General features: G+C 43.4%; 1 protein-coding gene across 1 annotated transcript in view; it reads left to right on the forward strand.

Moving 5' to 3' along the window:
* LOC308582874 (calpain-8-like) overlaps nucleotides 1-12,775 on the forward strand; it is a 41,182-nt gene that overhangs the window by 26,339 nt on the left and 2,068 nt on the right. The window contains exons 15-20 of the mRNA XM_081186415.1: nucleotides 1,576-1,633; nucleotides 2,300-2,364; nucleotides 5,281-5,349; nucleotides 6,880-6,958; nucleotides 9,420-9,536; nucleotides 10,599-10,657. Coding sequence (XP_081042541.1) covers nucleotides 1,576-1,633; nucleotides 2,300-2,364; nucleotides 5,281-5,349; nucleotides 6,880-6,958; nucleotides 9,420-9,536; nucleotides 10,599-10,657 — 447 coding nt within the window. The remainder of the gene's footprint in view (nucleotides 1-1,575; nucleotides 1,634-2,299; nucleotides 2,365-5,280; nucleotides 5,350-6,879; nucleotides 6,959-9,419; nucleotides 9,537-10,598; nucleotides 10,658-12,775) is intronic.

Below are 12,775 nucleotides of genomic sequence, written 5' to 3' on the forward strand. Positions count from 1 at the left end.
ATGCTTCAAAGATTTCCCAGTGCATTGGCTGCTTCTTTTTACTAACGCAATTGGCAGAAGACTCCTGGAAAGCCGCTTTTCTTCTTCTCAGTCTTTTTTATTCCTGCACCATGTTCCCCATCACTTGATGGGGGAACTGACAGAGAGGAAACTGGTCCTTTAAGCTCACCTCTCCCCAGGAACGAGGTGGAGCCTGAGAGAGGTGTTCTGGGCTGAGAAGCACAAAAGGCCTTTAGACATCATTGGACCAAATTGTCCACTTGGAGCTCTCTCAGGTCCTGAAGTCTGATCTTATCTGTCCCCTGGCAACTTAATATGCTCCTGCTCAAGAACAGGACAATGAAGGAACAGCGCCTTGTAGACCCCAATTGCCTTTTAACCTATTCCACATATCAATGTGCCACAGAGGAAAATCGGGATGCGGGTCTTTTAGGGCCGTGCTCCTGCATGAGTCATGTGATTCATGGAAGAATGTGACCCTCCCAAAAACCCCCACATGTCTTTCAGAGCCATGCTCTTGTGGCACCCAGGTGACTTCCGCGATAGCACAGTCCCCCAAAAAGGAATCTTTTGGGGCTGTGCTCTTTCAGGAGCCAAAACAGGACATCTTGGAATCCAGGCAAAAGGCAGAGGGCCTTTTTGGTAGTGGCACCTGCCCTGTGGAATGTTCTCCCAACAAATGTCAAGGAAATGAACAACTATTTGACTTTTAGAAGACACCTGAAGGCAGCTCTGTTTAGGGAAGTTTTTAATGTTTAATGTTTTATTGTGTTTTTAATATCCAGTTGAAAGTCACCCCGAGGGGCTGGGGATGCCCGGGGTATAAGTAATAAAATAATAATAATAATAATAATAATAATAATAATTATTATTATTATTATTATTATTATTATTAAAGGATGTCCCGCTTAAAGTAGGACAGTTGATAGACATGATTCTAAACACTGCCCTCCGAATCCAGTAGCTGTAACGTGCATATAGAACATCACTGTGGATACCAATCTACAGTAAGCCAGGGCCTTGTCCCATTTACTTCTATGGGAGAGAGAGCGCTTCCCTGGAATGGGAGTGTGCTTATGGAGCTATTCTGACATTTGAAGAGAATAGGGTTACCAGCCCTATATACAAGGGATGTGGAACTTGTGGTCCTCCAGATGTTGCTAGATTCTGACCCCCATCAGCCCCAGACAGCATGGTCACTGGCCAAAGATGATGGGCTTTATAGTCCAGCAACATTTGGAGTGCCACAAGTTCACCATCTCTACTATATACTATGCACCAGCTTCATTGTGTAGTTACATTCCTTATCAACAGTGTGAGCATCCCTTTGTCTTCTTAGAGCTCTGTTTACTTCTTGTGGAACCCTTTGTCCCTGGCCTTTTATCATTAACTCACACACTCAACAGCTATCATCCACTAAAAATAAATTTAAATTGAATTTGGAGAGCTGGGGCAGAGAAGTCTCTCTTGGGTTTTTGTTTGACATTACATCTAGGATAGAGGCTAGGTTTAGCCAGAAGGTAAGGGTTTGGTTGCCACGGTTGTTAAATCTTGGATTTGACTTCTTTTCTGCAGAACAGTGAAATGACTGCTGATGAACTTCAGGCTGTTCTGAACAGAGTTGTGTCAAAGAGTAAGTTGCAGTCACTGCTTCATAATTGTGGGGGGAGACTCAAATACACACTCAAATACTTATATTCAGATTTATATTCAAAACCAGTCTGAATAATTCCTTAACCGTAGCTGCCATTATGCTTTTCTTAAATTGCTTGTTATTGTTGCAACTGATTGCTATACAACTTTCAGAATGATAGCTATGTTATTTTGCCTAATAAAGTCAGAAATACAAAAAAATGCATATTTCTGCAGTTCCTCAGAGAATGCATGAGAATTTTGCAGTGGTCACATTTATTTAAGTTCATTTCTACTATGAATTGCAGGGTTGTAGAGTGGGTAAAAGTTTAGGTGAAGCATTGATCCAGCTTAGATTAGTTTGTGCATGTTTATATTTTCTTTTTGAAAATGTTTAAAATAAAGTTGTTTTCTGGGGGGGCACCACAAAGAGAACTGATTTGCCACAGAATCAGCTCTTGCCTTGTAATCACATCTTCCAGCTGATGTTCTTGTGAATTAGCACTAGAAACTTCCCTCTGTGAGATGTTCAGCTGTCTTCAAAATGATCTAGCATATTTTTCCTTAACTGCAAAGGCTAACCATGCACAAAGATAACTCCCTAGTGTTTCCAGGGAATGCAGATAAATATTTGTCTAACATATTTTTTGCCTTTTTCATTGTATAGGAAGAGACATTAACAGTGATGGATTCAGCATAAACACCTGCAGGGAAATGATCAGCCTCTTAGATGTATCCTTTAAATGTCACTCTTCTCTACTGGATTTCCCTTGTGAACCTTTTGACTAGATAAGGCAGGGCTTAACGTGTCTCATTTTCCTGGCACATCTGTCTTCACTTGCTGTAGGCATAAAGTGCAGAGTGTCGATCTAAACAGCTTAGTGTAGCAAGGTTATTAACCCTTTGTTTCTAGTTGCGGTCTTGGTTTCCCTTTGTATTGTGTTCAAGTTCTGCTGGGATGTATGAGAATTTGTCAACGATCCCTGCCTGGATTTAGCCGTGGTTGTGTTATTATGAACCACCTGGCTGCGATTCTAGTCCTATCATCAGATCATAGGTTGCTCTCCTTTTATACACAAGGAAGGTGTACAATGAGATTTGGAGAGCTGTGGGGAGAGTGGGCCAAATGGTTAAACCGGCCCCTCCTATCCACATGGCTCGGCAAATATGGAGGAAATAAAAGCGGGAGGAACTGCCAATCTTCACAGCATGCCCTTTTCTCATAGGAGAGTAATTAACAATGCAAATGATTTAACATGCTAGAATGAATTTAATATAGCTGTGTAGCCAGGTGGCTGGCAGAGAGCCACAGGGAGGGCTGGTAGAGAAGACAAGCTGTAATCTAGAGGGATGAGCTGTGCTGCTTCAGCAGAAAGTCTGCATAGGGAAAAATAATGGTCGAACTGGACTCAGGTGCACCCCTAGGGCCTTCAGAACCGTGCACTTAGAAAGAAGCCTTTGGTATCTCAGTCTCCACACCTACATGATGGCTGAACTCCTCTGTTCTATTTTATTTGTCTTCTTCTCTGCTGGTCTACACATGCAGTTGAATGTGGGGAAAGGGAGTAAAGACAGGAGAATAGACTCAGCCCACTTCAGATGGGAGAAAAGCAGTGCTCCTTTCCTTCCTCAAAACAAACGAACAAATGCCACAGAAACCCCCAAAGTAGGAAACTGGCACGGCAGAGAGAGGGGCCTGTTCTTTTCCATGTGGCAGCCTCTGCAATGCAGGGGTTCTGACCCAAGACAAAAGTTAAGGTTTCAGCAACAGAACAAGGTAAGCCAAAGTGGGGTAAGGTCTAGGTCAGGCAGTGCAGTGAAATTTTCCATAGGGGAGTAGTTAGGGCCAGATGTGCCAGCTTGCAAGGGCACACGGGGGTGAAGGCTGCCACCGGGATTTCCTGATGTTGCATGCATGAGCATCGCGCCTCCCTCCCTAAGCTGTACAGAAGCTTCCTGGGCTTTGGAAAGAAGGCACTAGAGTTTAATACTTTAATACTCTTAATTTACCGGGAAAATTTAGGGGACTAGCCTAGTTCCTCAAGTCCACTGACTGCACACCGCTGAGGTCAGGTGTGGTGAACCACTAGCCTTCCAGATGTTTCTGAACCACAAAGTTTCCCACACCTGGTTTAGATTTTGGTGAGGCAAGATGAGGCCAGAATTTAGTGGTGCCATATCAGGCTGAAGAGTCCATAAGATTAGAACTTGAATGTTGTTGCCTATTTAAGGCTCAAAATGAGGTTTAAAGAGGAGCTGCTGCTCTAGCTCCACCTTCAGTGAAAGGAGCCTCCTCACTTAAGAGGCGCAGCCTATTTTACAGTCATCACTTTCATAGAGTGAGGGGCAAATTGAGCTTCTGAGTGTGAGTTCTCAGAGTCAGAGGTGGGCAGTGTGACCTTCTTCAGCCAGAGAGCCAGTGTGGTGTAGTGGTTCAGAGCGGTGGACTTGTAATCTGGTGAACCGGGTTCGCGTCTCCGCTCCTCCACATGCATCAGTCAATGCCTGTGGAGACCAAGCAGGTCGCTATATTGTTTTCAGCACCTGCAAAACTTTTTTTTATTTAGGCAAGTCTGATGTGCAATTTTGACAGGCATTTTAACATGCAGTTTTGTTTTATTATGTGTTTCGGGGTGGAGAAGGTATGACCCATCGGATATAGTTGGTCTCCAACTCCCATCAGCCCCAGCAAAACATAATTAGGCAGGATGAGAGTTGGGAGCTGAACAGCATTTGAAAGGCCACAGCTTCCTCATCTCTGGTTTTACTTACATTCTGATTTTTGATTTTTTTTATGTTGATTTAATCAGTATTTTAAATGTCTATTTTATACAAACCACTTGGAGGTCTTGACGATTAAGTGGCATACAAATATCCTGTTAAATGTAAATAAATAAATGTCTTACTCACGGGTAAGTGTGCATATAATCACGGCCTAACAGTGGAGGACTTGGACTTTAAAATTTCAGCAGCGCCTTGCGTGGTGCCAAAATTTGGTGTCCAACCCCACCTTCAGTTGTTCATCATTGTTGCGGTACCCCCTGCGGCGCCCTCTCGGCTGAACCAGTCCCACTCCTCATAATCCGCCTCTGAGCCCAATTTGCATTTCAGCAATTAATGTCCCAGTAAATATTCTGGAAGCACCTGATATTGTGGCAATGTTAAAGTTAAGAAGGTGTGGTCCTTATCTGTGCTTTGATGGGATAACGGGAGGAGTTGCTGATAAGTCATTGTGTTCTTTCTAAAGGAAGAAAGCAGCAGAATTGTAGCAAATGGAACTTGGGCTGCTTGAAATGTGTGCAGGTTTTTAAAACAAAAGTATTTCCTAAAAAGGACTTCAAGCAGGTGGCTACTTCTTGTAGTCCAAAGCATGATCTATGTGGCCCTACGAAAATATAATAAATCACTCTGCAAAAGAGAGCGTAGGAATCTTCATCACACCCTTATCTAAGCAAACTGAAAACAGCAGGTGTGCCTCCTCTGGGTGGGTTTAAAGTGCAGGTTCATGCATCAGGTAAAGTGGCACATTTTAATGAGTCATTCATTTTTATCTAGGCCAGAAGTCCTTACTGGCTAAGAGGGAGGGGAGGGGAGGGGAGGGGGGAAAGAGTTATTTGCTCCCACAGATTAGACCTTAACTTTCTACAGAACCATGGAACTGGTACATTGGATCTTTTGGAATTCAAGATTCTTTGGATGAAGATTCAGAAATATCTGGTAAAGCAGCTCTTTTCTAAATGTATTCTTTCTCTTTGATCCATAAATGAATGAGAAATGGAGCCCTGAATGCCAGAAATATGTGGTTTTTTTGTGGGGGTATGGAATGTACATGCAAGGGTTCCAAGGGTAGGAAATAGTCTTATATCCCACTGACATGCCCATATTTTTAAATGCCTCTTCCCTAATTAAGCTACTAGCATGGGCATCCACTGGCATTTTTATGGGTGTGTTTATGTGAAAAATGAAAAACACTGAAAACATGGAGCAGGCTAGTTTTTTGTAAAGAGTGAGAAGAATTGGCTCTGTACATTTTGCCTCGTACCTCAGGTTCCACAAATGTTAAAAAGCAAAGGTCACATCCGCACTATACATTTAAAACATGACTAAGGATTCATTGGGTATCTTGGGAATTGTAGTTTGTTTAAGATGCTGGGAATTGTAGCTGTGTGAGGTTAGCACCCTTAATGAACTACAGTCATGTGCCCTGATTTCTTTTTTTTTCATGGAAGCTGGGAGTCATGGGAATAATAATAATATTAATAATTTTATTTGTACCCTGCCCATCTGACTGAGTTGTCCCAGCCACTTTGAGCAGCTTCCAACATATATAAAACATAATAAAAACCTCTCTATAAAGGCTGCCTTCAAGTGTCTTCTAAAGGCTGCATAGCTACATATCTCCTTGATGGGAAGGCGTTCCACAGGACGGACGCCACTACCGAGAAGGCCCCCTGCCTGGTTCTCTGTGTCTGCAGGCTACCTCACTTGTCAGAGGCAAATTGCCTCTGAATACCAGTTGCTGGGCAACAAAAGTAGGGAAAATGCTGTTGCCTCTGGGTTCGAAATGCACACTTCCTTCCCCTAGGCCTCTGATTGGTCACTCTGAGAAGAGGATACTGGACTCAGTTAGGCCTTGGGCCTAATTCCTCACATCCTTAATAACTGAGAGTGGGATGGGAGAATGCTAAATGTCTTCCCACTGTTAGTTTGGCACCTGCCACACACATGAAAATGACATGAAAATTATGCTACTTATATGCAACTATATTTCTTATCGGGCCCTCGGTACTCAACATTTTGATTACTTTTGCAGTAGTGGATGAAAGTGTGAAAGAACAACTGTGGCAGAACTTCCTACTGAGTTACAGGCCAGAATAGCTTCTAATTACACAGCTAGTGCTGGATAAGAAGCCATTTGGCAGCGAGAACTGTCTGTTGTTCTTTTAAAGTATTAATCTCAATAGAGTTTTATATTACAGCCTTTGCCAGAGGAAGGGGGTTATTTCTCAAAGGCCCGTTTGCCATGTGGGTGGGCAAGTTGCCAGCCCTGTGGGAGCCATTTCCCAGGGCACACAGCTTGCCATTAGTTAATTGAATTCCTCCCTCTCCTTCAGTCATTAACGCTTTCAGAGAGAGGAGGCTCCCTTGCCAGGCATGAGCAGCAGTGAATATCCTAGCCAAACTGATAGGTCTTCTAAAATTAGCCTAAAATGACAACCAACAGCCTTCCCTATTTCTTTGGCTTAGGAAATCTATAAGAAAGTGGATACTGACTTCTCCGGGACCATAGATGCACATGAAATGAGAAATGCTCTCACGGAAGCAGGTCAGTATCCAGAAATCCAACTTCTTTTTGAATTGACACGAGAAGCCACCTAATCTGCATTTCTTGAATCAATATATGGTGCAGAAAACAGTTCTCCTTTGAACTTCGCACCTCTCTGAATTTTGCAATGCAGTTGTCCAACCAATCACTGGATACAAAATGCATATTTTCAGGGAAAGTGTGCGTAAATATGCATACCTTACTGAAAACAACATAGAAAGGTGTATTATATTAGGGGAAATTGCTTGCAAAAACATGTATATTAGTCAAAACTATGTACAAGAATGCAGCGGCATCCAGGGCGGGGCAAGTTTTCCACCCCTGGTGGGCTGGGCAGCTGAGGTGTGGGTGCACCTCAGCCTCCTTGCCCATTGCCCCCATCTACCTGTCCACTAGTCCAACCCACCTGCCACTGTTCCTCAGCGGCTAGAGCACTGTGTGTGTCGTGGGCCCCCCTGATTGCTCTCCCTCAAAAATGTGTGCCTGAGGCCACCCTCCTGCCCCCCAAGCTATGACTCTGCAAGTAGGTGTATGTGTAGAAATTTGCATTAACATGCATTTCCATGAGGTGTTTTTTTTAAAGACTCAAATAGGGGAATTTGGAGAAATAAATTTAAGATGGGAAAGATAGGAAAATCGAAACTGACAGATTTTTCCATCCCTACTGTGTGCCAGTGGTCTTTTGTGTGACCTATAGGGTACCCAATCCTCCATGTCAAGGAATCTTTTACACCTGTCACCCAGCTCAAGTGTATTGCAAATGATTCTGGGACATGTTCTTGGATGCCCATTCATATGAGGTACATACTGGGCTTGTTGGGCCTCATAATTACCCTGCTTGAATTGAGAATATGACTCAGAACATCCCCAGCAGCAGTCTCCTGCAGCTGTGCTTCGACAGAGATGGCGGACAGCATGCTGGTGATGGGGAGTCTATATTACAGGGAAACTTTCAGGAATTAGGGCCTTGCAACAAAATGTTGCTGCATGGAATGCTTCTGTTTGGCACTCCTGACACTCTATTCCACCCCCATCCTCTTCCTTGATTCTCTCTCCAGCCATTGGTCACCTTTCTATGCACCCTGCACATGCTCAGCCCTCATTGGACCCCACTTGGGATATTTCCCCTCCATTTCTGGGTTTTTGGAAGGGGGAGTAGACATGCAGGTGCCAATCCCAGCTACATTAAATTTTTTCTCTATTGATCTCTATGGGCACCTCTCATTTAAGTCCCTAAGGACATATGAAAATGTGAACCATTGTGTGGCCTATCTAAACAGCGGCATAGCTGTAGCTTTTTTATGTCCAGCTGTTTCTTCCTCCATCCTCTTTTCCCAGCTATGACATTGCCAGCGCAAAGGCTGCAGTGGTTTCTGCAGGGGTGAGAAGGAGGCATCAGATCACCCTCTCCAAGGTTGTACTTCTCCCTGTGCCCTTGGAAAGGAACATTCCATGTGTCATGTGACCACTGGGGCATCCTCCCAGGGCCCATAGTGGGACCAGTGTCTCTTCTCATGCAGGTCATATGCATCAGCTTCACTTGGCTCCAATCCTCCTTTCTCCCCTCACAATACCCTCTGCAAACTGAGGATAATATTTCAAGCATTTGATGAAGTGGACTGTAGTCTACAAAAGCTTATGCTACAAAGCATCTATTAATCTTTAAAGTGCCACAAGGATCTTTGTTGTTTCTATAGGGGGTGGATGGGGATCATCTGGTCTTGGGGGGGGGGCAGATTATTGCTACAATATGGGGAATTGCTGACTTTCCAGCAAATGTGTTCCTCCATTCAGGCCAGCAAACTGTGGCTTCAGCCTCGGCTTAAATGAAGCTTTAAGAAATGGATAGGAAGTATATCTTGTGCATGAAACTGACTCCCTGCAATGGATTTCGTTTGGCTGGAGCCCCAGGAGTGCATTAAGGCTTCACTAATTAGGTGCTTCTCTTCTGAATATAGGTCAAGGGAATTCCCATGAATTGGCATTAAAATGTGTCATTTTAGAAAACATTATGAGGGAGTGTTAGTTCTGTTACCTCTTGAGAACAATGGGGACTGCGAAGGAGAACATAATAGACCAACAAACCTGCCAGGATGGAATAGCTAATAAGACTTCATCACTGTCTGTCTGCAGCAGTTTTGTTGTTGTTGTTGTTGTTCATTTCATTTCATTTCTATACTGCTTTATATTTTAAAGAAAAAGATCTCAAAGCGGTTTACAACACATCAAAACATTGTATAAAACAATCCAGAATGAAACAAATGCAAGCCTCAAGGAAAATATTTCAATTCCTTCTCCAAGTGACATTTTGCTTTTGCCACATTTATTTACCTACTTAATTTATATAGCTGCCCCATAGCAGAAGTACTATAAACCGCACAAAACAGGTGCAATGAAACAGAACGATGTGGATCAACACCAAACATTGTGTTACTCATGCCTGGCTTTCCTTTCCATATAGGCTTCACTCTTAACAACAAAATCCAGCACAGTATAGCTCTCCGCTATGCTGGCAGCAAGATGACCATTGACTTTGATGGCTTCGTGGCCTGCATGATTCGCCTAGAGACTCTCTTCAGTAAGTCTTCCTGAAGTAAAAGGAGGTAGAATGACAGAAAATACTCTGGAGTGTCTCCCTTACCACCACCCCGGCTTTTCTCTAACAAGCAAAAGAGCTATCCCTATTTTTAACCTGAGCACAAACAACTGTGTGTCAAGGAAAAAGGGACCAAAATGTCTGTAATTTGCCAAATTAGATAAGTAACCAACTACTCCCAAGCTAGTGTAAGATCCCAAAGCTTGTCAGACTCTGCTTTTGACAAAACAAATACAGAAACTCAGATGCAGAAGACATTCTATCCCCCACAAGGTCTAATAGGATCTGCCAAAGGGATTGATTTGCAAACCTCACCCAGTGTGTGACTACCATCTTGCTATGCAGAGAATAGTGTAGCTGCCCAAATATCCCAGTTTAGGTGCTTTCCAGACAAGGATTGCACAAGAATATACAATGATCAGATCATCTTAATTGCATTCCTCCCCATGCCCCATCTAGTGTCTCTGCTACAGTGAAACCACTTTTCCAATCTCATTTTCATTCAAGATAGTGCAGGTGCTCCATTGTGAATGGAATAGGCAATGTGACTGTGAGAATCCATAGGCATCTGCAGGATGCTATCTGTGACATCTCCAGTGACCAGCAGCTCAATTCTTCCAACTTTCATGCCTTCGCTGTTTTGCCATTTTATAAGTATTAACAATACTTTTTTTAAAAAAACCACAAAAACCAGTATTTGGAAGTTGAACAGTCTGGAAGTACTAAGTCAACCCTTTAAAGTTGCCAACACCATAGGAAGATGTCTCATACCAGACCACTGGACCATCTAGCTTAGCGTTGTCTACACTGACTGGCAGTGGACCTCCAGGGTTTCAGGTGGGACATTTTCTCAGCCATACCTGAGGATAGTAGAGATTCAGTCTGGGATCTGGGACAAAGCTTGTCCCACAGCTGATAAAACTGAAGTAACCTGATTTGAAGAAGCCAGGTTCTCGGAATTGTGCCCCATGCCCAGGTTTTGTATTTCTCATGTACCAAATGCTACTGTTTGACTATAACACCTGCTCTTTTTTTGCCACTCAGAAATGTTTCAGATGCTAGACAAGGATAAGCATGGAGTTGTCCAGCTCTCTCTGGCTGAGGTAATGATGACTGAATTAAGCTTCTGCACAGTTGCATTATGACAGATTGGTGGTAATTAGATGCCCAAATAAAATCACCACTGCTTTTAAATCACACCTATTTATTATTATTTCTAGTAGTACTGATGCAGCTAGGATACCTGTTAAAACCACAGCTCGGCGTATTAAGATGGAGAGCACATCTTAGTGGATAAGCTCACACATTATAATTCACTGACTGGAATATATTTGGATGCATGAGGTAGAATCCTGGGTAGTCTTTAGCCCCAGTAGATATTAAGATCAAGGTGGCAATAAAGAGCCAAGTTCTAGCCCTTTTAACCATGCATTCATCTTCTTTCTGCTTTGGGAGCAATGTGTGCTCTCATTGCCACTCAACTGACAGGCACTAGCAGCACACATTCAAATGCTTTGAACTAATGAAGCAAGCCTCATTGAAGGGACGCTTCCACCACCAGCCAGCTGATTGGAGCTGGGAGTGCACCTTCAGTGGAGGTCATTGTAACAACCCACCAGCTGATTGGCAGTCACACCAATCCCTTTGAAATTTGATGGGATACATGACGTCAGGTGATTGACAGGGGGTCTGTCCCACCCACCTGGGAAACTTGGGCTGCACTGGTCGGCTCCATCTGCTAGCTCAAAGATAGGGAATCTTCTTCTGCATTCCCTTGGGGATAATTTGCCAGGGCTTCATGTAACTGGTGGGCAGGCCCCAAACCATAAATGGACAGAACAACTATTTTCTTCCTTTTTTTGTCTCTCCCTTTTCCTTTCCACCCAGTGGGTTGCCAGAGTTGGGACATCCTTGCCAGAGCCCAGAACTGATTGTTCGCAAGAGTTTTCTCCTCTTATCCTTCCATTGCTTGATCTGTTCCAGCTTCTCCATCTCCTGTGCTCCTTTCTCTCTCCAGTTCCCTCTTTCCTGGCTTGAAATGAGGTCAAAGGCTGCAGGTTGCCCACACCTGTACTGGCCTAGGACCCTCGTACCTACGGGACTGCCTCTCCCGATATGCCCCACGGAGAGCCTCAAGGTCCATAAATAACAACACCCTAGATGTCCCGGGCCCTAAGGAAGTTAGATTAGCTTCAACCAGAGCCAGGGCCTTTTCAACACTGGCTCCGGCCTGGTGGAACGCTCTGCCTCATGAGACCAGGGCCCTGCGGGATCTGATTTCTTTCTGCAGGGTCTGTAAGACAGAGTTGTTCTGCCTGACCTTTGGCTTGGAGCCAATTTGATTCCCTTCCCCTCTTTCTTTTTTCCTTTCTCTTCCTGTGAAGAAGCTGCATTTTAATGTTTTATTGTTGTAATTTAATCTTGTTTTTTAAGTTGTATTTTAATCAACTTGTTTTTATTATTGGTTGTTAGCCCCCCTTCCCGGTCTTGGCTAGGGAAGGCGGGGTATAAATAAATAATAATTATTAGTAGTAGTAGTAAACAAGCCAGGTGTTGTAAACAAGGATGAGTAGGTGAGCGATGGTCGCAGCAACAGCGATGAGAGTCTGGAATGGAATTCTCTGGCTTCAGCAGCTGACAAAATCCAAAACTGGAGGCCTTCATAAGCTTCAGCATGAATTTCTGCTTTCTTCTGAGCAAAAATGACTAGAATTGGGCTCCGAGTTTTTAAAGCCAAAAACAATAATGCTGTCAGAGCTAGTATTGTCAAATTCATCAGGAAAACGTAGGCTATATATGGACAGCAATTCATTTTGTCACATAGGGAGCAGGATATAAATATATTTCTGTTATGACCACTCTGTGTTCATCTTTGTTATCCACCTTCAAAGGAAATGAGACAAAACAACTGAAAATGTGCATGAGGGAAGCAGTTCTTGCCCAGAATGAGGTGAAAATAAGTGACCTGATAGGTCTTAGCAATGATCTAGATGTTATGAGTGATGATTCTTTTTTTCCTTATTTTGGCTAGAATACAAAAGATGTCAGGGCCTGCTGTAGTCAGAGAAAGGAACCTTGCTGTGAAACTATAATGAAAGCCACATCCATCAGAGATGTTAGGAGCATTCAGTTTTATTTAATGGCATTTGGGAAGCAGACTCTGACCTACCTTTTCTTCTGTCAGCCAGCAAGAAATTTGATGTGTTTTCATGCAATATGTC

The sequence above is a fragment of the Podarcis bocagei genome (genome assembly GCF_964188305.1).
Source record: "Podarcis bocagei genome assembly, chromosome: 3".
NCBI classification, from domain to species: domain Eukaryota; kingdom Metazoa; phylum Chordata; class Lepidosauria; order Squamata; family Lacertidae; genus Podarcis; species Podarcis bocagei.